Source organism: Salvelinus sp. IW2-2015, linkage group LG30, assembly GCF_002910315.2.
Source record: "Salvelinus sp. IW2-2015 linkage group LG30, ASM291031v2, whole genome shotgun sequence".
Taxonomy (NCBI): Eukaryota; Metazoa; Chordata; class Actinopteri; order Salmoniformes; family Salmonidae; genus Salvelinus; species Salvelinus sp. IW2-2015.
The window spans coordinates 15,593,176-15,618,211 of NC_036869.1; the positions used below are offsets into that span (position 1 = coordinate 15,593,176).

The 25,036-nt window shown below is 41.2% G+C and overlaps 1 protein-coding gene across 1 annotated transcript in view; it reads left to right on the forward strand.

Moving 5' to 3' along the window:
- Positions 1 to 852: 852 nt before the first annotated feature.
- The window catches only part of LOC111954958 (protein S100-A13), a 31,649-nt gene continuing 7,465 nt past the window's right edge, over positions 853 to 25,036 (forward strand). The window contains exon 1 of the mRNA XM_070436201.1: positions 853 to 968. Coding sequence (XP_070292302.1) covers positions 957 to 968 — 12 coding nt within the window. The 5' untranslated portion in view covers positions 853 to 956. The remainder of the gene's footprint in view (positions 969 to 25,036) is intronic.

Here is a 25,036-nt window from a genome sequence, read left to right on the forward strand (position 1 = left end):
TATGTAAATCCAAGACAAATCATTTAGGATGATACAGTATGTTATGTTTCGCATGGTATGTATTAATTCCTGGATGAGGAGGATAGAACTGGTTTTTATGTAAACACCCCAATAGGCCTATGACAATTTATGGACAGAAACAGTTTTATCGAGTCCCATGTCTCCCCACCACTCTGTTAATAGTTACAAGAATGTTGTCGTGACTGTTCATTGTGCACACATCACTTTTTAGTTCGCCAGCACGTCCTTATCAACCTCTGATAACTTTGTAAAAAATGAATGTTGGCCTAATGGTAATTGGAATGGACAATGACAAACGACTTCAATTATAAACAACCTCGAGAAAAAAACTGCCCATAAGGACGGTCCATGTTTGCATGGTTCATAAAAGTATCTCACAATAGGCCTATTGAGAAAGGTATTATTTTGGGTGGATATTCAAAGATTTACAGAAACTGCATAAAATAGGTAGGCTTATACGAGGGGTTAAAAATTGCAACAATAAAGAAGAAAAATTCCAGTCTAAACTTGCAGACTGTTTCAACTTTTGCTAAATGTTTCCAGATGTTGAGGAAAGCACCCTCAGGCTCTTATTGAATAACCTATATATTTTAAATGTGTAGGCTACTCTCTGCAAAACTTCTAAATTAAAGAGAACTTTGCAATAAAATAAGGGTGGTAGGCCTATATGACTGCATGTGGTACTGTCTGCCTCGTGAAGTTTACAGTTCCAATGCATCGGGTTACACTGAGTACACTGTACTTTCCCATAGCTTTCTCTGACTGACACGGAAGGTGGAATCAAGTTGCATTTTTTCTTTTCTTGAGTGGGATAATTTAGGAATCTTGCCAATATGTGACAGATGCAATTGAACGCTGAGCGAGAAAAGTAACAATTACTGAACATCGCAGAGAGAAAAGTTTACTTTGAAAAAGGACAGCACACAACGATCCAAATGGCTGAACAGGTAGGCCTACTATGCAATTTTAATATCATACCTTTGGTTTCTTTCTCTGTATTTATTTATCTATGTGTGTATGTATGTGTATATATATACAGTGTGTATGTATGTATATTATTGTACTGCTCTAGGGATGTAATTATTGTTTGGATAACCTTATTTACTATTATGTAGTGATTTTTACCTTACATTTTTCCACTCTTCATGCGATGTGCAATGCAGAGAACACCGGAAGAAGAATTATAATTTCACAGTGAATTATTGTAATGTTTGTTTATGTGTCAATTCATCCCATTAGAGATGGGTTGCCAACTGGTGATTTGACATGAAAATAAAATGTCATTCATTCATTTTCATTCATCAGCACTTGTCAAAACGTTGCAGTTGAAGAGATGGTGGCTTTACACGTCCTAGAAGCAACGAATGGAGTTGTTCTTTTGGTGATAACTTCCCCCCCCACTTCTACGCATCGCTCTGGTTACCGTTGGAAGTGGCACAGATGTAGTTTAACCAAAATTCCATTGACATATTATGCTATCCAATTTATATCATGACACAGTCCATGGATCGTTATTAAGTCCTATAGGCGTTTTGCATATAGCCAACTTCGCATGCACTCTTGCCAGCTTAACGTGAGTTTACCACGAATCATTTCATGCACTGAATCAGTGTGCATGCTGGACAGCGCAAAGAATGTGGACAATAACAAATTAATCTAGGCCATATGCTGTTGAGGGAGCAAGGAGCAATTCTCAATTGTGTCTATAGACAGACCATGTGTGGAAATGGAAAGCACGGGAGGCAATCAGTCCCTTCTTATTCCGACCCCATGGCCTATGCCACAGAGACCTTCTTTGGAGATTAGTGAGGGATGACAGCTAGACGAGCGGACAGACAGACGGACGGACTGACACACCGCCCCAGTTTTTTCCTCGAGGCCACCATTATTAGCCAGATAGTGATAACCTTGTGTGAAAAACCAAAGTTAGACAGGCCCAATGGGTAAAAAATCTAACAGCCCATCTGGCATTTGCCCAAAATGCCAGATGGTCACTCCACCCCTGGCACACCCTGAAAATAAACAGTGAGGGGTTGAGCTGTCATACTGTAGCTACCCCAACCTGCAGGTATTTCAAGTACTTCTACATGTAGACAAGTTGTCTGAATTTGCCTTCCAATAGTCTCTCGTTACTTAAGCTTACTCCTTCCGCCCCACCCACAGATGCTCACATTTCAATAGCATATTCAAATATCTATTTGAATAAGGGTGAGTGACATAGCAAAGTTCCTTAACAGGTTTTTAATGTTAGTGATTTAGGATAGAATAAAAGGTAGTATGAACAAAAACCCAACAGTTACAATAGATTGGGTGTTTGGTTCTTGGTTTAAAGAGAGTTGGAATGATGCCCTTCACAATGACCAACATAACGAGTCTGTGTGACACAGTTTCATGTGCCACCGCAAAACATAAGGTCTACTTTCAAACAGGTGATTTGTAACCTGGAAGTATAACTAACTGTATAACTGTGGAGCAGTGCCTGATATGTGCGGAGAAGAATGCTGCAGTGTTGTTCGATGTTGTTGAGATGAAGTAATTCAAGGACAGGGTTAAACATCAAGAGTGGTATCTTTGCGTGGGGTTCAAACACGTGGAGGCATGCAAGATATGCACTTGAGGACGGATGTGAGTGTCTGACATTTTTGGGGTATTTGGGACTGAAGCGAGTGGAGGTCGGTACACTTTGGCACCAAAGGAGGTTGGTGGCACCTTAATTGGGGAGGACGGGTTCATGGAAACCATGTGTTTGAGTAGAATCTGAGGAAAAGTATCAAACACATGATTTCCATGTGTTTGATGCCATTCCATTCGTCCGTTCCAGTCATTGTCATGAGCCGTCCTCCCCTCAGCAGCCTCCACTGTTTGACACACACCTCGGGAGTCTGTCTCGAGAATATGTTAACTTTCTTTCTTTCTTTTTAATGATCTATTATAATAATAACGTCACATAATAACTTCAAAGGACGCTTTTCTTATTGTTATATTATTTGATCCCCCACCCTAACACGTTTATTTCTCCTCCTCTGGCAACGCACATCCGACCTGGAAAGGCCATCAACACTTTGGTCACAAAGTTCCATGCCGCTGCAGCCAATAACGGTCCACGCTCCAAACCAAGAGTTCAAAAACCTCCTCGCCTCCCAGCTGCCCAACTTAGTCAAGGTACATAAGCTGCAATGGTCGGCTACATTGCCCTCGCCCTCCCGGCCACACCTGCCTTGATTCTACCAGTAGGGCGTGGCTCTGACTCTTACTACCGCCCCCCCCCCACTCAACACACACACTACAGTACACACCACATCCTATGATCCGCAAACAAACACTCAGGAAAAGCCTGTAGGCATTGGTTGCCAGGCTGGATGCAAAATAAACTTGGCTGTAATCTACTTGGCACTCAGTAACCAATTGAGTTTTAAACATGTTAGCACATATCATGAGCACCTACGCTGGATTGTAAACCATCTGGATGTCCATGGTTTAAAGGCCCAATCCAGCCATATTTTCTCTCAATATCAAATCAATTCTGGGTAACAATTAAGTACTTTACTGTTATGTTTTTCAATTAAAATGGTAAAAAAATAAACAAATATAATTTAACTAGGACTGTCTGGGAGTGGTCTGAGTGAGGGGCCTAATTGGACGAGCCTAATGAGAGGGATATATAACCTGAAAACTAGATGTTATTGGCAGAGAGGTTTAAAACTCTTTGTTATTCGTCTATTAACTTATACCGCCTGGTGAGGTCACCAGGTAGGCCAAAACTCCATCCCACCAAAACAGGCAGAAATTTCAGCCAGTCTTTATAAACAGCTCTTCACAATTTCACAGTATTATTCCAACCTCATAGTATGTAAATATACACTGAGTATACAAAACATGAACACTTGGTCTTTCCATGACATGGACTGATCAGTCGAATCCAGGTGAAAGCTATGATCCCTTATTGATGTAACTTGTTAAATCCACTTCAATCAGTGTAGATGAAGGGGAGGAGACAGGTTAAAGAAGGATTTTTAAGCCTTGAGACAATTGAGACATGTATTGTGTATGTGTGCCATGGGCATCCTCATTGTGTCAAGAACTGCAACGCTGCTGGGTTTTTCATGCTCAACAGTTTCCCGTATGTATCAAGAATGGTCCACTACCCAAAGGAATCCAGCCAACTTCACACAACTTTGGGAAGCACTGGAGTCAACATGGGCCAGCATCACAGTGGAATACTTTCGACACCTTATAGAGTACATGCCCTGACGAATTGAGGCGGTTCTGAGAGCAAAAGAGGTGGGGTGCAACTCAATATAAGGCAGGTGTTCTTAATGTTTTGTACACTCAGTGTATATAAAACACAATAAAACTTTTTGGGACTGCACTGGCCCTTTAAAGTTAAACGTCTCGCTAGGAACTGAATCTGACACATGCTTTATTTGATACATTAAAAAGGCCAAAGTATCTTCATTTTGGAACTCGCTGCTTAGTTGTCTGAGGCCTAAGGCGGTTTTCCAGGACGAGTCTGAATCTGCCAGTGGGTGACAAAGATAGCTATGCTTCTGGAAAACAGGAAAAGGTCCGTTCAAATATATGAACAAGTGATGAAGGTTTAAGGTTGTTCTCTCATCTGGAGGGGGATTAAACGTTCTGACAGAGAAGTAAATAACAGTTTTCCTTATGAACAGAGCAGAACAACCGTAAGCCTAATTGTAATATGACTCATTGCACCAAGTCGACTTCATCCACCACCTGACAACCAAGTAGAGTATTTCTGCTACACAATAGTTAGCCACAACAGCTAGGACATACAGTACATTCAGATCGAGTGGCCAAAGAGCTCTATTTTCATGTCATCCAACAAATGTAAACGACTGGAGTTTGTTGAGCAGTATTGGCACTTGGATTAGAACCGGTGCCATGGTCAGATGACATCATAATAGAGCTCTTTGGCCACGCACACCAGTGGTGGGTTTGGCGTCGAAAGGTTGTATAAGCAGAAAATCAGTGGTGGAAAAGTACTCAAATGTCATACTTGAGTAAAGTTTAAGATACCTTAATAGAAAATGACTCAAGTAAAAGTCGCCCAGTAAAATAATACTTGAGTAAAAGTATAAAAGTATTTGGTTTTATACATACTTTAGTATCAAAAGTAAATGTAATTGCAAAAATATACTTCAGTATACAAAAGTAAAAGTATACATAATTTCAAACTCAGTAGGGATGACCAGGGATGTTCTCGTGACAAGTGCGTGAATTGGACCATTTTCCTGTCAAAATGTAATGTGTACTTTGGGTGTCAGGAAAAATGTATGGAGTAAAAAGTACATCATTTTTTTTAGGAATGTAGTGAAGTAAAGATACCCCAAAAAACTACTTAAGTATTACTTTAAAGTATTTTTGCTTAAGTACTTTACACCACTGCAGAAAATAACCCCATACCTATTGTAAAATATGGTGGCGATTCCTAGAAAAAGAGCCATGGATCTTGAAACAAAGCCTGAAACATACGACACAGTTCACAAAGTACACACTTTGGCTGAATACCAAATCACTCCATTCCCCTCGCCCCTCCATTTGAGCATTCACCCACGCTTCCCCATATGCACATACTAAATGGAGGGAGAAAAATGTACATTTACTATGTTACGTCTACCCCTGAGTCCAGGTTGATACAGCTGCATACAGTACAGTTGAAGATTGGCCAATATTGGATTATGAAGTCAAACATAATTACTACACTGAGGATATCAGTAGTATTGTTGTGAATATAGCCTACCGAGTAATGTAGGCAACAATGTTATACTCTCAAAAGTGTAATAGACTAATTGCTAACTTCCTGCTAACACATGTCTATGCATGATTACTTTATTTCTTATTACATGTCCATAAGTGCTTATTAAGTGTTCAATACCGTGCCTATATAATAAAGAGTTGTTTTTGTGCGCCCTCCCTCCCCCAGACTGGAGGCTCAGAGCAGGGCCTGGGCAAGATGATGAAACAGATGGGTGTGTCGGACGGCGAGGGAATCACCTTCAAGCACTTCTGGGGCTTGATCCAGTCACTGGCCACCACGCAGCATGATCTCATTAGTAAGAAAGTGTCCAAGAGCAGCTGTGTGCTCCTGTAAGGTCCATGCCTTCTGACGGTGGTGTGAGCCAGGGGGAACCAGACAGCCTCATAGTATCCCACCCAGTGTCAGTACCCCTTCTCACCACACTGCTCCCATCCAGACCTGGACACTCACATAGTACTCACCCCCCCACTACAGGCATTCTATTCCCCATGCTTGGTAGTGCCAACAGTGCTCATCTCCTAGCTCTATGCTGCTTGGTTTACAATAATTTTTTGTACTCCCTCCCTTACAAAAATGTCCTGTGGTAATTTTACCACACACAGTCAAGTATTCTTGTGGTACTAATCCTGTGGTAGTGTTGTCCCATTGGGCACCGACATCAGGTCAACATCTAGTTTTGATTTACATTTGGTTGATTTGTCAACTAACCATGAATTCAACGTGAAATCAACAAGAAATGTAACCATGTCATTGAATTTAGGTTAAAAGTTGGGTTAAAAAAAAGTCTAAATGCCCTAATTGGATTTTTTTTGCATATCCAATCAGTTTTCCACTTTGATTTAACATCATCACATTTGTTTTTGGGGTTGACATGACGTGGAAACGATGTTGATTCAACCAGTTTTTGCCCATTGGGGTGGAACTCCGGGCTATTCCTGTGGTACCTGACCTGTGGTATCCAGACATTGTGTGGTATTTTGGGACATTTTACTGCATGAATTTGTTATTGCTGGGGTACAAATCCTGTGGTTTTGTATGGTAATTTTGTTTTCTTTGTATGTGGTAATTCAATGTTTTTTGTTTGTGGTTATTTGGTGTAACCACATGGTATGGTAATTGTTGTTGTAATTGTAAATTGTGTGGTAGCTGTATACCACAGGAATTCAGGTTTATGTGGTAATCGGGATCCTAGCTGTACCACGAGGTTTTTTATGGGATCTATATGGTCCTGTGGAACTTTTTGGTTAACAACTGGTCCTGTGGTAACTGAAACCTATTGACAAACTGTTATTAAAAATACAATAAAAAGAAACATGACTTAATTACAATAACAATAAAGGACTTAACTCCTAAAATCATATAATTTATTAAAATGTGTTTTTTCCCCAGCCAAGCAGTTATTTTGGTTCAACGTTTGCTTCTGGCAGCCCCCCTCGAGGTCTTCACTTTCATCCCATGATGCAGAAGCATAAGATCAGAACTCAGAATACAGAATGCAAAAACAGTAATACTGAAAGCTAATACTTCATAACAATAGCAAACACATTCACAAATTCTCAAATAAAAATGTCAGTGTTTTCATAAATCACGAAAGATGTGCAAAACCACTAAATATACACCCAAACGTTACACAACGCCTGTTCTATGACGTTTTTCTCTTCGCCTTCTGGAAATACCTCTAATATTTTGTGACTGAATTGAAACATGTAAATGATCTATCTACAAGTCTGATAATAAATGATCTACAAGTCAGAATCTAATATTCGTACATCTGAGCGGCACCTTCAGCATTCAAAAGTTGTTAGAGCCAAGTGTAATACTGCATTGAAAATCAGACAAGGTCAAATCAGGCACTGTCCGGCATACAAAAAAGATAAGACATGCTGTTATTAGAAATGGGTGTAATTGGCTAATCTCTTCCTCTTCTCTGCAACTGCGCACGTGTGAGATTGAGTGAGCGACAACTAGAGCAAGCAAGAGAAAAAGGGGAGAAACCCTACATGACTCACCCAGAGGTCTGTTGAATCAGGACACAAGGGTTTTGCCCCCCCCCCCACAAAAAAAAAGAGAAGAGACCAAAAGAGACTGCATAAAATATTACAAATACTGAGCTATATTCCATTCTCAATTTTTTTATAATTGCTTTTTTATACAATTGCTCAAAGAAAGAGATTTTGTTAAATTGGTAATATATATTTCTTTTGACACCCCTGTTTTCAGTAGCCCTTGGTTCTCTATGGTGTTGTAGGTCAGGGCGTGACTAGGGGGTGTTCTAGTCAATTCCTCGCACTCGCACTAAAGAGCTGGTCATCAGTCCGGTGCCATCTGTGCCAGCTCCCCGCACTCGCCCTGAAGAGCCAGAGACCGTCAGGGAGGCGATGGAGAAGTTGGGAGAGAGAGGAGAGAGATGTTGGTCAGGTGTGTTCTGCACAACATTCGACCTGAAGAGCCTCTCAGCAGTCTGGTGAAACCTGTGTCGGCTCCACGCATCAGGCCTCCAGTGCACCTCCCGAGCCCGGTATGTCCTGTGCCAGCTCCCCGCACCCTCCCTGAAGTGCGTGTCACCAGTCCAGTGCTACCTGTGCCGGCGCCACGCACCAGGCCTCCAGTGCGCCTCCCCAGCCCGGTACGTCCTGTGCCGGCTCCCTGCACTCGCCCTGAAGTACGTGTCAACAGTCCGGTGCCACCTGTGCCGGCTCCACGCACTCGACCTGAGGAGCGTGCCATCAGTCCGGTGCAACCTGCGCCGGTGCCCAGTCCAGGCACGGCGTTGAGGCACGGCGTCCAGGCACGGCGTCCAGGCACGGCGTCCAGGCACAGCGTCCAGGCACGGTGTCCAGTCCCACTCCAAGGCCAGAGCCTTCCTCTGCGCCGGTGCCCAGTCCGGGCACGGTGTCCAGTCCCGCTCCATGGCAGGAGCCTTCCTCTGCGCCGGTGCCCAGTCCAGGCAACGGCGTCCAACCCAGGTCCATGGCCGGAGCCCTCCTCTGCGCCGGTGTCTCTAATTGGGGATCATACTTAAGGTGTCCCTGTTCCCACCTGCATTTGTTGGGATATTGTTTGTGTTAGTGTTTTGTGCACTGCGTTGCTTCACGTTCGTTATTTGTTTATTGTTTTTGTTGAAGTTTCACTTAAATAAAGATGTGGAACTCAAATCACGCTGCGCCTTGGTTCGTCCATTTCAACAACCGTGACACACTCTTTATTAGAGTGTTCACAACATTAAGAACACCTGTTTTAATATTAAGTTGCACCTACCCCCTTTGCCCCCAGAACAGCCTCAATTTGTCAGGACATGGACTCTACAAGGTGTCGAAAGCGTTCCACAGGGATGCTGGCCCAAGTTGACTTCAATGCTTCCTACAGTTGTCAAGTTGGCTGGATGTCCTTTGGGTGGTGGACCATTCTTGATACACACAGGAAACTGTTGAGCGTTAAAAAAACAACAGTGTTGCAGTTCTTGACAACAAACCGGCACGTCTGGCATTTACTACCATACCCCGTTCAAAGGCACTTCAATATTTTGTCTTGCTCATTCACCCTCTGAATGGAACATCTCAATTGTCTCAAGGCTTACAAATCCTTCTTTGACTTGTCTCCTACACTGATTGAAGTGGATTTAACATCAATAAGCGATCAAAGCTTTCACCTGGATTCACCTGGTCGGTCTATGTCATGGAAAGAGCAGGTGTTCATTCATGATGTTTGTACACTCAATGTATGCAACGGCAGATTTCCTCCTGTTCGTCTGAAGAGGAGGTGTAGCAGGGATCGAACCAAGACGCAGCGTAGTTAGTGTCCATGTTTTAATAATAAACAACTGAACAAGACACCATACAAAATAACAAAAGTGAATCTAACCGAAACAGTCCTATCTGGTGCAATGAACACAAAGACAGCCACCCACAAACCCCAACACAAAACAAGCTACCTAAATATGGTTCCCAATCAGAGACAATGACTAACACCTGCCTCTGATTGAGAACCATATCAGGTCATACATAGAAACGGACAAACTAGACACACAACATAGAATGCCCACCCAGCTCACGTCCTGACCAACACTAAAACAAAGAAAACACAAAAGAACTATGGTCAGAACGTGACAATGTATTTTTTTTTTTTTTTTTTTTTAATTGGACTACAGATTATTGTATTATTATTATTATTATTGTATATTCAAAAGTTTTTGAGAAAGATAATTTGAAAAATTGAATGTTATTGAGTAAATGTATTAATTTGTTTCTTTTCATTTTGATAAGAGATGAGAATGTAATGGATTGAAGATTATTTGTTGATGTAAAAATGTAAATTAATAGATTTTAAGGTTGTGTCGTTAGATTTGAGGTGGGGTTGTGAGAAATTCTTGAGAAAAAAACGTGGTCCCCGCTGAAAAAGTTTGAATACCACTGCACTAGCGGAATCCGTTCAGTCGATAAACACTGCCTTGTATTCACACCCCTTGACTTTTTCCACATTGTGTTGTGTTACAGCCTGAATTTTTTATTAATTACATTTAGATTTTGTGTCACTGGCCTACACGCAATACCCCATAATATCAAAGTGGAATTATGTTCTGAGATTTTTTGTTGTTGAAATTAATAAAAAATGTAAAGCTGAAATGTACTGAGTCAATCATTATTCAAACCCTTTGTCATTGCAAGCATAAATAAGTTCAGCAGTAAACATTTGCTTAGTCACATAATAAGTTGCATGGTTTTTGAATGACTATCTAATCTCTCATACAATTATCAGTTGAGCAGTGAATTTCAAACACAGATTCAACCACAAAGACCAGGGAAGTTTTCCAATTCCAAAGAAGGGAACCTATTTCTAGATAGGTTAAAAAAAGAGGAAAAAGAAGGAAGCCTGTACATAATACAAATATTCCAAAACATGCCTGTTTGCAATAAGGCACTAAAGTAAAACTGCAAAAAATGTGGCAAAGAAATACACTTTAGGCTGGTTTCACAGACTGGGCTTAGATTAAGCCAGGAGTAGGCCTTAATGTGTACTAGTTAAACTAGGACATTTAAGTAGCTTTCATGAACGTGGCTTAAATTTGGCTTAGTTAGTCAGAGACTGTAGAGTCCTGGAGTAAGGTAAGTAAGCCTAAATGAGAACACCTGGGTTAAGCATGATTAGGTTAAGTATGAGCACATGCTGTTGGTCTAATGGTGCTCACAAAAACCCGGAATGGAATAGAAAACACCATTACTGGTGTGAATCTTGAGACAAAACAATGGCAGAGGCAAAAATGATTTGTTCCAAAAACTTTAGTGAGTATATAAAAACGCTACTAAAACAAATTTTGTCAAACCATCCAGTTGTTGAAAGTAAAAACCATACTTCTGCTACTGAGCAAAAGAAAAAGAGTGGTTGGGCTGCAATTTGCAGTGAATTCAATGCAAATGAAAATGTAACCACAAGAATAGTACAACAACTTCAGGTGAGATATCTTCATTATCAGGATTTCTCATATTCATATTTTTGTGACATCACATATTGAATGATGTCTGCCTTTTATAGACTATGTGGAAGAACCTTAAACTGGCTTTAAAAAGAGACTGCAGAGATCAGAAGAGAGCGATTTACTCCTGGTGGTGGACCACCAAGACAAGACTGAAGAATTGAGTGACTTGCTGTCTGGAATAATAGAGCACTAGCAACCTCTGGATGGTATACCAGACGATGACCATTTGGAAAGTTCAGATGAAGAACTGAGCACAAACAGTACATATACCAAAGAAAGTACATGTACCATGAAATGAAAATGAGAATTCTACATATTGATTTGGATATGACGTTGGAAGAGAGGGGTATGATCCAAAAAAAGATACAGTAATGAGAGACAATTGTGATTACCAGCCATGGTGAACAATATGTAAAAAATGTTTTGTCATTTGGATATTCATGAGTGAGTATTTAAATCACCATAAACTACATTTTAAACCAGCCTTGGTTTAGTCACTCATTTAATTTTGCTGCAAACTATTTGAAATTTGTACAGAACAAACATTATCAAAGCAGAAATAAGCCATAATGAATACATGTCATATTTAAATGCATATCATCTAGTTGAAGTGCTGCAATGTGAAAGCAACTCTTTGTGCAAGTCCTCGTTGGTCATTGCCTGCCTCAGCCATGTGCACATCTGCTTGATCCTGATCTTCCATTGGAGGACAAGGTACTTGTGCAGCACGGCTGTAGCAATGATCACCTTGCAGCATCTTCTTGGCTTGAAACGAAGTGTATTGCGTAAACACTGGAATCGAGTTTTCCATACTACAAACATATGCTCGACCATCCATCTCGTACGAATATGAGCTATGTTGTATCTTTGTTGCTCAGCTGTTGTGGGATTTATGTATGGAGTGAATAGAAAGTTACTCTGACCATATCCACTGTCACCAAGTAGTAGTCCACTATGTTGTCCTCTCTGAAACTGAGCACACAATGAAGAGTTGAGAAAAATCCTTGAATCGTGAGTTGCACCTTTCCAACGGGCAACAATGTTTGAAACCTCTAAATTAGGAGTGCAGACACCCTGAACATTGATAGAAAACCAGTTCTTACGGTTCCTGTACTCCTCAGCATCTGGAGTTGATGGGAACATGACATCCATCTACACAGCCAATCACTCCTGGGAGGTGCCCATATTCATAGAATTGCACTTTATAGTTGGCTTGGCCAGCAGAACCAGGAAACTTGATGTAAAGACTCCTCAGTTCACAAATGGCCCTGCAGACTTTATAGTTGGCTTGGCCAGCAGCACCAGGAAACTTGATGTAAAGACTCCTCAGTTCACAAATGGCCCTGCAGACTTTATAGTTGGCTTGGCCAGCAGCACCAGGAAACTTGATGTAAAGACTCCTCAGTTCACAAATGGCCCTGCAGACTTAATAGTTGCCTTGGCCAGCAGCACCAGGAAACTTGATGTAAAGACTCCTCAGTTCACAAATGCCCCTGCAGACTTTATAGTTGGCTTGCCAGCAGCATCAGGAAACTTGATGTAAAGACTCCTCAGTCAACAAATGGCCCTGCAGACTTTATAGTTGGCTTGGTAAGCAGCATCAGGAAACTTGATGTAAAGACTCCTCAGTTCACAAATGGCCCTGCAGACTTTGAACTATTCTACACACAGTTGCTTCACTGGCACCACACAAATCACCAGATTCCAGATGCCAAAAACCTCAAAGTGATCAGAACTTGGAGAGAATTGGGTAAAGGCCTTCTTCTTCGAGACAGAGAGGAAAGTCTAGGCTCAAGCAAATATATATTATCTCCTGTTACAGATACCGGTATCCTGTGTGTGTGTATCCTGTGTGTATCTTTTCTCTCCCCTCACAGGTGGCAATCATCATTCCCCAATCAGTCACCAATCAGTCATCAATCAGAAGACACACCTCCTCCTGTTTCCATTACCCAATCACATCCCCTTTCCCTTGGTTTAAAAACCCAGTCAGTCAATCTCTCTGTAATGCATCTCTCTGTAGATCGCTTGTTTTTGCAACTACATGTCACTTTGTCTGGTATCCTGTGAGTATTGTTTTGTTATGGTGTTTGACTGTTTGTTTGATGGTGGGAAAAGGGGGTACGAAGACAAGTCGCCCATGGGCATAGACTACCCGTAAGAATACTTTGTCTAAGAACACTAGTTAGAACTGGGTGGACGACCCACTGTATTTTGGTTAGTTAGCTGTTGTTGAAGTAGGCTAGTCTAGCTTAGGGGTGTTTTTGGATATTTGTTTCTTTCCTTGGGTCCAGCTCAGCCACTTTTCCTGTGTTACGGGTCTCGTTGCCATCCCCCCTAGACTGTAGAGCCAAAGGGATTCGTAACATCTCCAAAGCATTTTCTTTGTACATACGAAAGTGGTCTCAAAAAGCTATGTCATCAAAGTAATTTAATGGATTACTCCTATCCACAAGTACTTGTCTGGCTGGCCTCTGTAGTGCATGTTGGTCATCATTTAGACATTCCAAGTAGTCCATGCTCCCTCACAAACAGTACTAAGCAGAAGTTAAACATGCCTCTTTGAAGGATTCATTTAAAGATTCCATTTAGTCCTAGAGTAGCTCTAATCCTCTCTCTTGCAATTGTCTTTGTTTAATCCAGAACAGGCTAAATCTACTACTGTTTTAAGATAACTCAAAGCAACTTGCACAGACTTAAGACAGCTCAAACAGGCATTTTAGTCTGGGACTAGGCTTAAGCCTTGTCTGTGAAACTGGCTCTACATGTTCTGAATACAAAGTGTTATGTTTGGGGCAAATCCAACACAACAAATCACTGAGTACCACTCTTCATATTTCTAAGCATGGTGGTGGCTCCATGTTATTTATTTTAATAATGTATTTATTTTTTATTTAACCTTTATTTAACCAGGTAGGCTAGTTGAGATCAAGTTCTCATTTACATCTGCGACCTGGCCAAGATAAAGCAAAGTCGTGCGACACAAACAACCACAGAGTTACACATGGAATAAATAAGAGGACAGTCAATAACACAATAGAAAAAAAATGTCTATATACAGTGTGTGCCAATGGCGTGAGGAGGTAAGGCAATAAATAGGCCATAGTAGCGAAGTAATTACAATTGAGCAAATTAACGCTGGAGTGATAGATGTGCAAGTAGAAATACTGGTGTGCAAAAGAGCAGAAAATAAAATAAAAACAATATGGGGATGAGGTAGGTAGATTAGATGGGCTATGTACAGCAGCAGCGATCGGATAGCTGATGTTTAAAGTTAGTGAGGGAAATATAATTCTTCAGCGATTTTATTTATCGCTTTATTTTTTTGCAATTCGTTCCAGTCATTGGCAGCAGAGAACTGGAAGGAAATGCGGCCAAAGTAGGTGTTGGCTTTGGGGATGACCAGTGAGATATACCTGCTGTAGCGCGTGCTACGGGTGGGTGTCGTTATCGAGACCAGTGAGCTAAGGCGGAGCTTTACCTAGCATAGACTTACAGATGACCTGGAGCCAGTGGGTCTGGCGACGAATATGTAGCGAGTGCCAGCCGACTAGAGCATACAGGTCGCAGTGGTGGGTGGAATATGGGGCTTTGGTGACAAAACGGATGGCACTGTGATAAACTGCATCCAGTTTCCTGAGTAGCGTGTTGGAGGCTATTTTGTAAATGACATCGAAGTCAAGGATCGGTAGGATAGTAAATTTTACTAGGGTATGTTTGGCGGCGTGAGTGCGGGCAGCGAACGGTTGAGGAGTGTTGTATGGCATTGAAGCTCGTTTGGAGGTGTGTTAACAGTGTCCAAAGAAGGGCCAGATGTATACAGAATGATGTCGTCTGCGTAGGAGTGGATCAGGGAATCACCAGCAGAAAGAGCGACATCGTTGATATATACCGAGAAAAGAGTCGGCCCGAGAATTGAATCCTGTGGTACCCCCATAGAGACTGCCAGAGGTCCGGACAACAGGCTCTCCGATTTGACACACTAAACTCTGTCTGAGAAGTAGTTGCTGAACCAGGCGAGGCAGTCATTTGAGAAACCAAGGCTGTTGAGTCTGCCGATAAGAATATGGTGATAGACAGTCGAAATCCTTGGCCAGGTCGATGAAGACAGCTGCACAGTACAATCTTTTATCAATGGCGGTTTTGATATCGTTTAGTACCTTGAGCGTGGCTGAGATGCACCCGTAACCAACTCGGAAACCAGATTGCACAGGGGAGAAGGTACGGTGGTATTCGAAATGGTCAGTGATCTGTTTATTAACTTGGCTTTCGAAGACTTTAGAAAGGCAGGGCAGGATGGATATAGGTCTATAACAGTTTGTGTCTAGAGTGTCACCCCCTTTGAAGAGGGGGATGACCGCGGCAGCTTTCCAATCTTTAGGGATCTCGGACGATACGAAAGAGAGGTTTAACAGACTGGTAATAGAGGTTGCAACCATGGCGGTGGATAATTTTAGAGAGGGTCCAGATTGTCTAGCCCAGCTGATTTGTACGGGTCCAGGTTTTGCAGCTCTTTCAGAACATCTGCTATCTGGATTTGGGTGAAGGAGAAGTTGGGGAGGCTTGGGCAAGTAGCTGTGGGGGATGCGGAGCTGTTGGCCGGGGTTGGGGTAGCCAGGAGGAAAGCATGGCCAGCCGTTGAGAAATTATCGTGGATTTATCAGTGGTGACAGTGTTACCTAGCCTCAGTGTAGTGGGCAGCTGGGAGGAGGTGCTCTTGTTCTCCATGGATTTAAGTGTCCCAAAACATTTTGGAGTTAGAGCTACAGGATGCAGATTTCTGTTTGAAAAGGCTAGCCTTTGCTTTCCTGACTGTGTGTATTGGTTCCTGACTTCCCTGAAAAGTTGCATATCGCGGGGACTATTCGATTTTAGGGAGCGTTTGACAGTGAAGGACTAGGGAGTTTTTTTTAGGATAAAAATAATTAGAGTAGAGCTAAGCACAGGCTAAATCCTTGAGGAAAACCTGGTGTGTGTGCTTTCCAACAGACACTGGGAGACAAATTCACCTTTCAGCAGGACAATAACCTAAAACCCAAGACTAAATATACACTGAGACGACATTGAATGTTCCTGAGTGGCCTAGTTACAGTTTTGACATCTATGGCAAGACTTGAAAATGACTGTCTTGCAATAATCAACAACCAACTTGACAGAGCTTGAAGAATTTTTTTCAAGGAAAATTTACAAATATTGTACAATCCAGGTGTGCAAAGCTCTTAGACTTACCCAGAAAGACTCACAGCTGTAATTGATGCCAAAGGTGATTCCAACATGTATTGACTCAGGGCTGTGAATACTTATGTAAATGAGATTTATTTAATTTTCAATAAATTTGCAAAAAATACTGAAAATGTTTTCACTGTCATTATTGGGTGTAAATGTGTGTAAAATTATATTTCATCCTTTTGGAATTCAGTCTGTAACACAACAAAATGTGGAATAAGTCAAGGGGTATGAACCTGGTCTCAGAGCATTTCATATTATTCTGTACTTAAATCCTGGACATCCGTTTAGTATGATATGTTAAGTTTCATATGGTATGTATAAAATTGTGGATGTCCATCACCCATTTGGTATGTTATGAATTACAATTTGTATCATATGTTTATGAATTTGCAAAACGTACAATGTTACGAATTAAAAATATATATACAATATGTTACAAATTAGCTAGCTGGCTAACGTTACTTAGGCTAGGGGTTAGGTTTAGGAGTTAGGTTAAAGGGTTAGGGGAAGGGTTAGCAAAAAGTGTTTACGGTTAAGGTTAGGTTAGCTAACATGCTAAGTAGAAGCAAAGGAGCTAAAAAGTAATAAGTAGTTGGTAATATGCTAAAGTTGTCCGTGATGAGATTCGAACCCGCATCCTTTGGGTTGCTAGACGTTATACGCCAACCAACCACCCTACTTTCGTTTTTGTAACCATCTGTCTTATGTAACCATATCAAACGTAACATATCATACTAATTTCAGTGTCCCGGATTTGCGTTTACTATGTTACGTCTAGTCTATTTAAAGCAAATGGTCTCATAGACTAGATGCAACATAGTAAATGTAAATCTGGAATCTCAAATGTTATATGCTATGTTAGGTACGATTACATAAAATACATGCATTAGCTATTTAACGCAAAAGTTTGTGACCAAACTATTGGTAGAGTTGAAAATGTGATAGAAACACATTGAACTTTAGATTTTTATTCGGTGCATGTATAGTGCATTCAGAAAGTTTTTTATTTTATCCAATTAAGAATAAGGCTGTAACGTAAAAAAAAAAATTGAAAAAGTGAAGGGGTCTGAATACTTTCCAAATACACTGTATAGCTTGCCTGATAATCAGATTGGCAGGTGACATTAAGTGGCAGGTTTTTTCCCCAAACAGCTCTCAGCTCTTTCAAAAAGGGCATTATCATAATTTGAGTGGTTCGACCTCAGTGTGTTGAAATATCATACAAAAAAACAGGAAAGCACAGTTTTAACTGCACTACCCATGAAAGTGTTTTTCACAAATTTCAAAATAAAAAAATCCATAATGGGTCCTTGAATAAAAAAATCCGAATTTTATGGGTCCTTGAGGCAAATATGTTCCTTGTGAGGCGAAGGACCTACCGTATGTACCGAATTTCAGGACTTTAGCTAAAATGGGGTGAAGGGCGTGAGCTTTCAAAGTTTGCATCTTCTGTCACATTTTATAGTCAATTGGCATGTCATTCTTTTTTTTCATGGCCAATTCACATGTCATTGCTTGAGAGGGTATGGCCCTTAGCCCATTACTAGGGGTGCAACGGTACAGTTAGTCGTACTAAACCGTTCTATATGGGGACCTCTGTTCGGTCCACACTGTAAACGCCAAATGAATACATAAAAATAATATTAAAACCCTAGGCCTACACTGTGTTGTACGTCTCTTGAGTAAATCTAAGCTAAAAAAAAAAAAACATTTCAGGCTATTTCGTTAATCCCACTAGAGCCTATGTGATAGAGGTCTTTACAGGTCCAAAAGGTTGGGCTTGTTTCTAAATGGATCCGTGGCTTTCCCACCCGACCCAATTATGCATAAATAGATCCAAATTTCACTGAGACCTGTTCCGAATGGACCCGATCACCCTCAGACCCGTTCCGAAAAGGACCGTGGAAAACAGACCCGTGCTGGTAGGGATCCGAGAGACTCGTTCAGATCCGAGAGTATAAAGAGAGAGAGAACGAAACCTCCAACTGGGCACTGCCAGTGCCATCAATAAACAAGCAATATTGGCCAAATGACCCGCAGTTACGTGTCCTTAACGGTCTATAACAAATAAAATAAAATATACCTTTAGTTGTTTTGATGTGTAGCATATTCAAAATTGTATAATCTACTGTTTCATTGGTTTATACTTTACTAAAACAATAATTGTCTACCTCACGGTTCAGCTGAGAGTTGAGTGCTAAATGCATATAGGCCTAATCGCCCAACATCAGTGACCGACCTCACTAATTCTCTTGTGACTGAATGGAAGCAAGTCCCCGTAGCAATGTTCCAACATCTAGTGGAAATATACAGATATAGGCTTAAAGAAGACTAATTCATGAATTTTCAATCAGAATATTTTTATATAAAGTTCAGCATTAACCTAAAACATTCTTCCTCACAAGTTGAACTATCAGAGTCGTTTGGAGTGCCGGTGCACAATGCCTTCATAGGCCTGCAGTAGCAATATTAAAAAGTTGTCCCCGAGGACATTCCCCTTGTCGGCTTCTTTTCACTATACTCTTTCTCCTCTAACTTTAATTTTACTTCAATGAAAAAGGACTCCATCTTCGCAATCAAAAGTAAGCTAGGCCAATGCGCTCTCGCTCTCTCCAATTCAATTTGCTTTATTGGCATGACCTAACAATGTACATATTGCCAAAGCTTATTTTGGATATTTACAATATAAAAATGAGAATCAAAATTGTCAACGGGACAACAGTAACAACAATAACCAAGTGTCAAAATAACCATACATTGAACAATAACAATAAACATACAGTAAAGTACATGTGCAGGTTGATTGGTCTGTCAGACACTGTCCCTCAACTTATGGCAGGCAGCAATGTAGTGCGCTGCCAACCCACAGCTCTCTGCATCCTCCCCCAACAGGACTGGTAGCCTACTCTCATCAGAGAGGTCTTTCAAACCTTAAATAAGGGTTTCAAATTTGGGGAAATGACACACTCTAATTGTTTTATATTTTTTACATTTTGTCAGGAAATGCAGCTCCGTCTCAGGTTCTGCTATTGTGCAGTGGTTACACAGCCTTTCCTCTACAGGGAGCCAGGTTTTCCTGTGTCTACCCTTCTCAATGGCAAGGCTGTGTTCACTGAGCCTGTACTTTGTCAAGGTTTTTCAAAGGTTTTGATCAGTAACCATGGTCAAATATTTAGCCACAGTGTACTGTCGATTTAGGGCCAGATAGCACTGCATTTTGCTTTGTGTTTGTGCTTGTTTCCCAATAAGCAATATAGTTTTGTTTTGACTGTTGTAATTTGGTTTATCCTGATTGATTGGATGTTCTGGTCCTGAGGCTTCAGTGTGTTAGTAGAACAGGTTTGTGAACTCAGCCCCAGGACCAGCTGGATGAGGGGACTCTTTTCTTTGCTCAGCTCTTGGCATTGCAGGGCTTGGTATTGATATGAGAGGGGGTCACTGTATTTTAGATGTTTCCGAAACTTAATTGCTCTTTTTTGAGTTTTTATTATTAGTGGATATTTGCCTAATTCTGCCCTGCATGCATTGTTTGTAGTTTTCCTCTGGACATGTAGGAMAATCTTACAGAACTCTGCATGCAGGGTTTCAATGGGGTGTTTGTCCCATTTGATGAAATCTTGTTTTGCAAGTGGACCCCACACCTCGATGCCATAAAGTGCAATTGGTTCAATGACATATTCAATTAGTTTTAGCCAAATTTTAATAGGTATTTCAATTTGAATTTGCTTTTTAATGGTGTAGAATGCCCTGTGTGCTTTCTCTCTCAGTTCATTCACTGCCTCATTAAGGTGTCCAGTTGAGCTTATTTTTAAACCTAAGTAATTGTAGTGTGTGCAGTACTCTATATACACTGCTCAAAAAAATAAAGGGAACACTTAAACAACACAATGTAACTCCAAGTCAATCACACTTCTGTGAAATCAAACTGTCCACTTAGGAAGCAACACTGATTGACAATAAATTGCACATGCTGTTGTGCAAATGGAATAGACAAAAGGTGGAAATTATAGGCAATTAGCAAGACACCCCCAATAAAGGAGTAGCCTGCTGGAGGTCATTTTGCAGGGCTCTGGCAGTGCTCCTCCTTGCACAAAGGCGGAGGTAGCGGTCCTGCTGCTGGGTTGTTGCCCTCCTACGGCCTCCTCCACGTCTCCTGATGTACTGGCCTGTCTCCTGGTAGCGCKTCCATGCTCTGGACACTACGCTGACAGACACAGCAAACCTTCTTGCCACAGCTCGCATTGATGTGCCATCCTGGATGAGCTGCACTACCTGAGACACTTGTGTGGGTTGTAGACTCTGTCTCATGCTACCACTAGAGTGAAAGCACCGCCAGCATTCAAAAGTGACCAAAACATCAGCCAGGAAGCATAGGAACTGAGAAGTGGTCTGTGGTCGCACCAACCTTGCAGAACCACTCCTTTATTGGGGTGTCTTGCTAATTGCCTATAATTTCCACCTTTTGTCTATTCCATTTGCACAACAGCATGTGAAATTTATTGTCAATCAGTGTTGCTTCCTAAGTGGACAGTTTGATTTCACAGAATTGTTATTGCATTGGAGTTACATTGTGTTGTTTAAGTGTTCCCTTTATTTTTTTGGGCAGGTATTTGTACCAATTGAGAACTTTGGTCTAATTCCCTGAGATCTGGATCTTCTCTGGAAAATCATTATTTTAGTCTTTTTGGGGTTTACTGCCAGGGCCCAGGTCTGGCAGTACTGCTCTAGCAGGTCCAGGCTCTGCCGTAGGCCTTGTGCTGTGGGTTTTATTGTTTTACTATTTTCTTTTGATCTTTTTGCTAATTTTCTTACTTTTTAAATGCTTTGTTGGGAAAGGGCTTGTAAGTAAGCATTTCACTGTAAAGTCTACACTTGTTGTATTCGGTGCATGTGGCAAATAAAATGTTATTTGACTTGATTTATAATAGCAATAAGGCACTTCGGGGGTTTGTTGTGTATGGCCAATATACCATGGCTAAGGGATGTATCCAGGCACTCCGGTTGATGTTCTGCCTAAAAAAATGTGGTATATTGGCCAATATACCACACCCCCTCGGGACAGTTGTTGCTTAATCAATCAGGTGCAGGGGGAAATGAAAACCAGCCGGAATGCAGCACCTGAGGATTGATAGTGATAATGCTGCTTGTTCTGTATTTAAATTGTGCTACCTTCTATGCCCTGTAGGGTGCCTGATGTTTCCTCAAGGGTAGAGGATGAGGGTAGCAGGAAATCTATGAGTGCATCTCAATAATCTAAAACGCCTTCCTCTCAACGTCTTCTTTGTTTACACTGAAAAACGGGTGAAAGTATACTCCGGGTGGAGAGGAAGCCACTTCAGACTATTGAGACGCACCCTTACACAGTACTCATTCTTTTGACTGCCTGCGAAACGGAATCCTGCCAGGTTCTCATCAGCTGTATCAGCGCCTCACCTCATGACAGGGTGTTGAGCCACACATAAGTTGCAGCGATGTCTATGACCAAGTATGCAAACAAGACTGGAACATAGTCAATTCACTGTGCTGCAAGTTTTAACAGGTTCTGGCATTCCGTAATAATGAGGTGACTGAAGGGAGAGGAAGTTGTTTGGCTGGTTGTTTTTTGGGTTCACTTGAAAAGAATCTAACAGTATCTCTCTCTCTCTCTCATAGTGAAACATAATTCTGATTTAAAATATAAGTGATATGATGTCCTTGTGGAAGCAATCAGAATATTTACATATTTGAATAACCTGGTAAGCACATACCCAGAACTACCAAAAAAGTTACAAATACTGGGACTGTGGTCAGCCTGTTTGCCTGCGCATGAGACCAAGAGTTTGATACGACGCCCCCACATTGCTGCACCATATTTCATCTATGAGACTCAGTCGGTTAAGGACTCAAGACTATACAAGCACAGACAGACTTTGTCAAAGAACTGAAAGGTAGTCCAAACAGTTCAAATCGCTCTTTTCAGACAAATCAAGTAACAGGCTGACAGACAGACAGACAGGCAGGCTGACACACCAATGCATGCAGAGACATTGGAATGAGACATCACATAATGACACTATTACAACACAAAGGGCATGACTGTCTAAAAGTGAATTATGTGGAAGACTGTAAGACTGCACTGAATTGCCTGTTCCAGAGTGTGTGCCTGTTTCCTACCCAAAATCATATCTGTATATGAGTAATTTTGTGTGTGTGTGCGTCTTGTATAAGTTATTTACTCATACTGTACTTTCCTTCTTTCTTCGGGAGTTTTTAATCTTGAGGTCCTTAAAGATAATTTTATCTCCTAGTATGTTTGTACAAAATATTATGATCCCCTTCCTGAATGCTTCGACTCCCAGGAACACATCTATGTGCCTTCTGTTTGCCTCTCTCATGCTCACAATGACTCTTCAGAAGGAATTGTGACAAAAAAACACACATAATGACTGAAGGAAATTGAATTCAAAGCATTCTTCCTTCAGATTGGATTTTGTCATTTCCTGATTTGACACAACGTTGCATTATTTATTGAGATGCTTCGTTTTCAAATGATTTTTAAAATGACCCAATTCGTTTTAATAAGCTTGTGATTGTTGTTTAAATTACATTTTAAAAACAGTGAGAGCATTTGTGCCTTTTCCTTTTCAATGATTATCAAATGTTTTGGGTGCACCTCGAGTCACGTTGGTTGAGAGGCCTCCACTTCTTTCCTAAACTTTTAGCAATATTTAATGTTAATAAAAGTGCTTTATTGGTGTGTGCGCGTTGCTTTTTTTAAACAGTTCTTCCAAAGAATAATCGCATGTGGATAATGTCCAGCCCCCTTGCAATGAACCTTTTTTACATCTGGCCCCTGTAAGAATATAGTTGAATAGCCCTGGTGTAGACCATCCCTTAGTCTCCTGAACAGTGTCATCTCAACATAGGCCTAAACGTCTCTGCAATGAGACATCGTACCAGAGACCTTGACAGATACCTCTAGTTAGGGCTAATCGGGCTCTTAAATCCCCTTGATCCCGTGTCTTCGCAAATTTGGGCGTGGTGTCTGTTTTTCTGGAAGACAGCGAGGAGGAATGGCGAGAAAGCTCTGAAGGGAGGACACACCCTTCTCCCTAAGGATACCAGTCGCTATTGAATCCGCATGTGAAACCAAAACAGCTGCGCATTCTAGAGACACATTAAGCGTTTTACTGTGGTCTTCGATTATGACATGAATTCGTTTTTACAAGCATATGTTTAACAGAGGTGGGTGGTAGTGCGAAGCAACGGGATTGGACAATGATGTATATAAACCCTGGATTGACTATTCTATGTATTGGCCATTGAGAGGCTTTGAAGCCACCGGTCAGCCACATTGGCGCTCCCCAGCTGGAGCAGACCTCCATAGGAATTAATGTTATTCTACAGGATTTCAATTAAATGTTTCGAGGACAAAATTAAATGGTTTTAAGCATTTTGGGGGTTGTAATGGGGACAGCAACATTAGTAATCTCAATAGTTTAATAAGGGTATTTTCTTTAAATGTATTTTAATTTTTTTATGTTTAACTCACATAATATAATTTAAAAGTATGCATTAAAGTATATGTAGTAGAATATATGTGGCAAGAATTAATGTAGACATGCATTTCTAGAGCTTCCAAAATATATATATTTTTTACAAAGTGGGGGAGTGCAAAGATGGCGGTATGGTGTCTTCAACACAGCGCCCCGTATCAGTCATCTATTATAAATCATTGGCATGGACCCGACTGTGCAGATCCAGTATTTAGGCTAGATTTAGGCCTCTCCATTCTATGGTCAAAACAGCCCACGACTTTGTGGTAGCATAATGAAGATCCTGGTTAACTGGTTTTCATGTAAACACCTCAGTAGGCCTATGACAATTTATGCACAGATCCGTAGCCACTGGAAGTATACAGAATAAATATTTAAATGCAACATGCAACAATTTACTGAGTTACAGTTCATATAAGGAAATCAGCCAATTGAAATAAATGAATTATGCCCTAATCTATGGATTTCACATGACTTAGAATGCAGATTTGAATCTGTTGGTCACAGATACCTTTTTTTAAAAGGTAGGGGCGTGGATCAGAAAACCAGTCAGTATCTGGTGTGACCAACATTCACCTCATGCAGGGCGACACACCTCCTTCGCATAAAGTTGACCAGGCTGTTGATTGTGGCCTGTGGAATATTGTCGCACTCCTCTTCAATGGTAGTGCGAAGTTGCTGGATATTGGAGGGAACTGGAACACAATGTCATACACGTTGATCCAGAGTATCCCAAACATGCTCAATGGGTGATATGTCTGATGAGTATGCATTATCATGCTGAAATGGTGGCGGATTAATGGCACGACAATGGGCCTCAGGATCTCGTCACGGTATCTCTGCATTCAAATTGCCATAGATAAAATGCAATTGTGTTTGTTGTCCGTAGCTTATGCCTGCCCATACCATAACCCCACTGCCACCATGGGGCACTCTGTTCACAACCTTGACATAAGCAAACCACTCGCCCACACAACACCATACACGTGGTCTGGG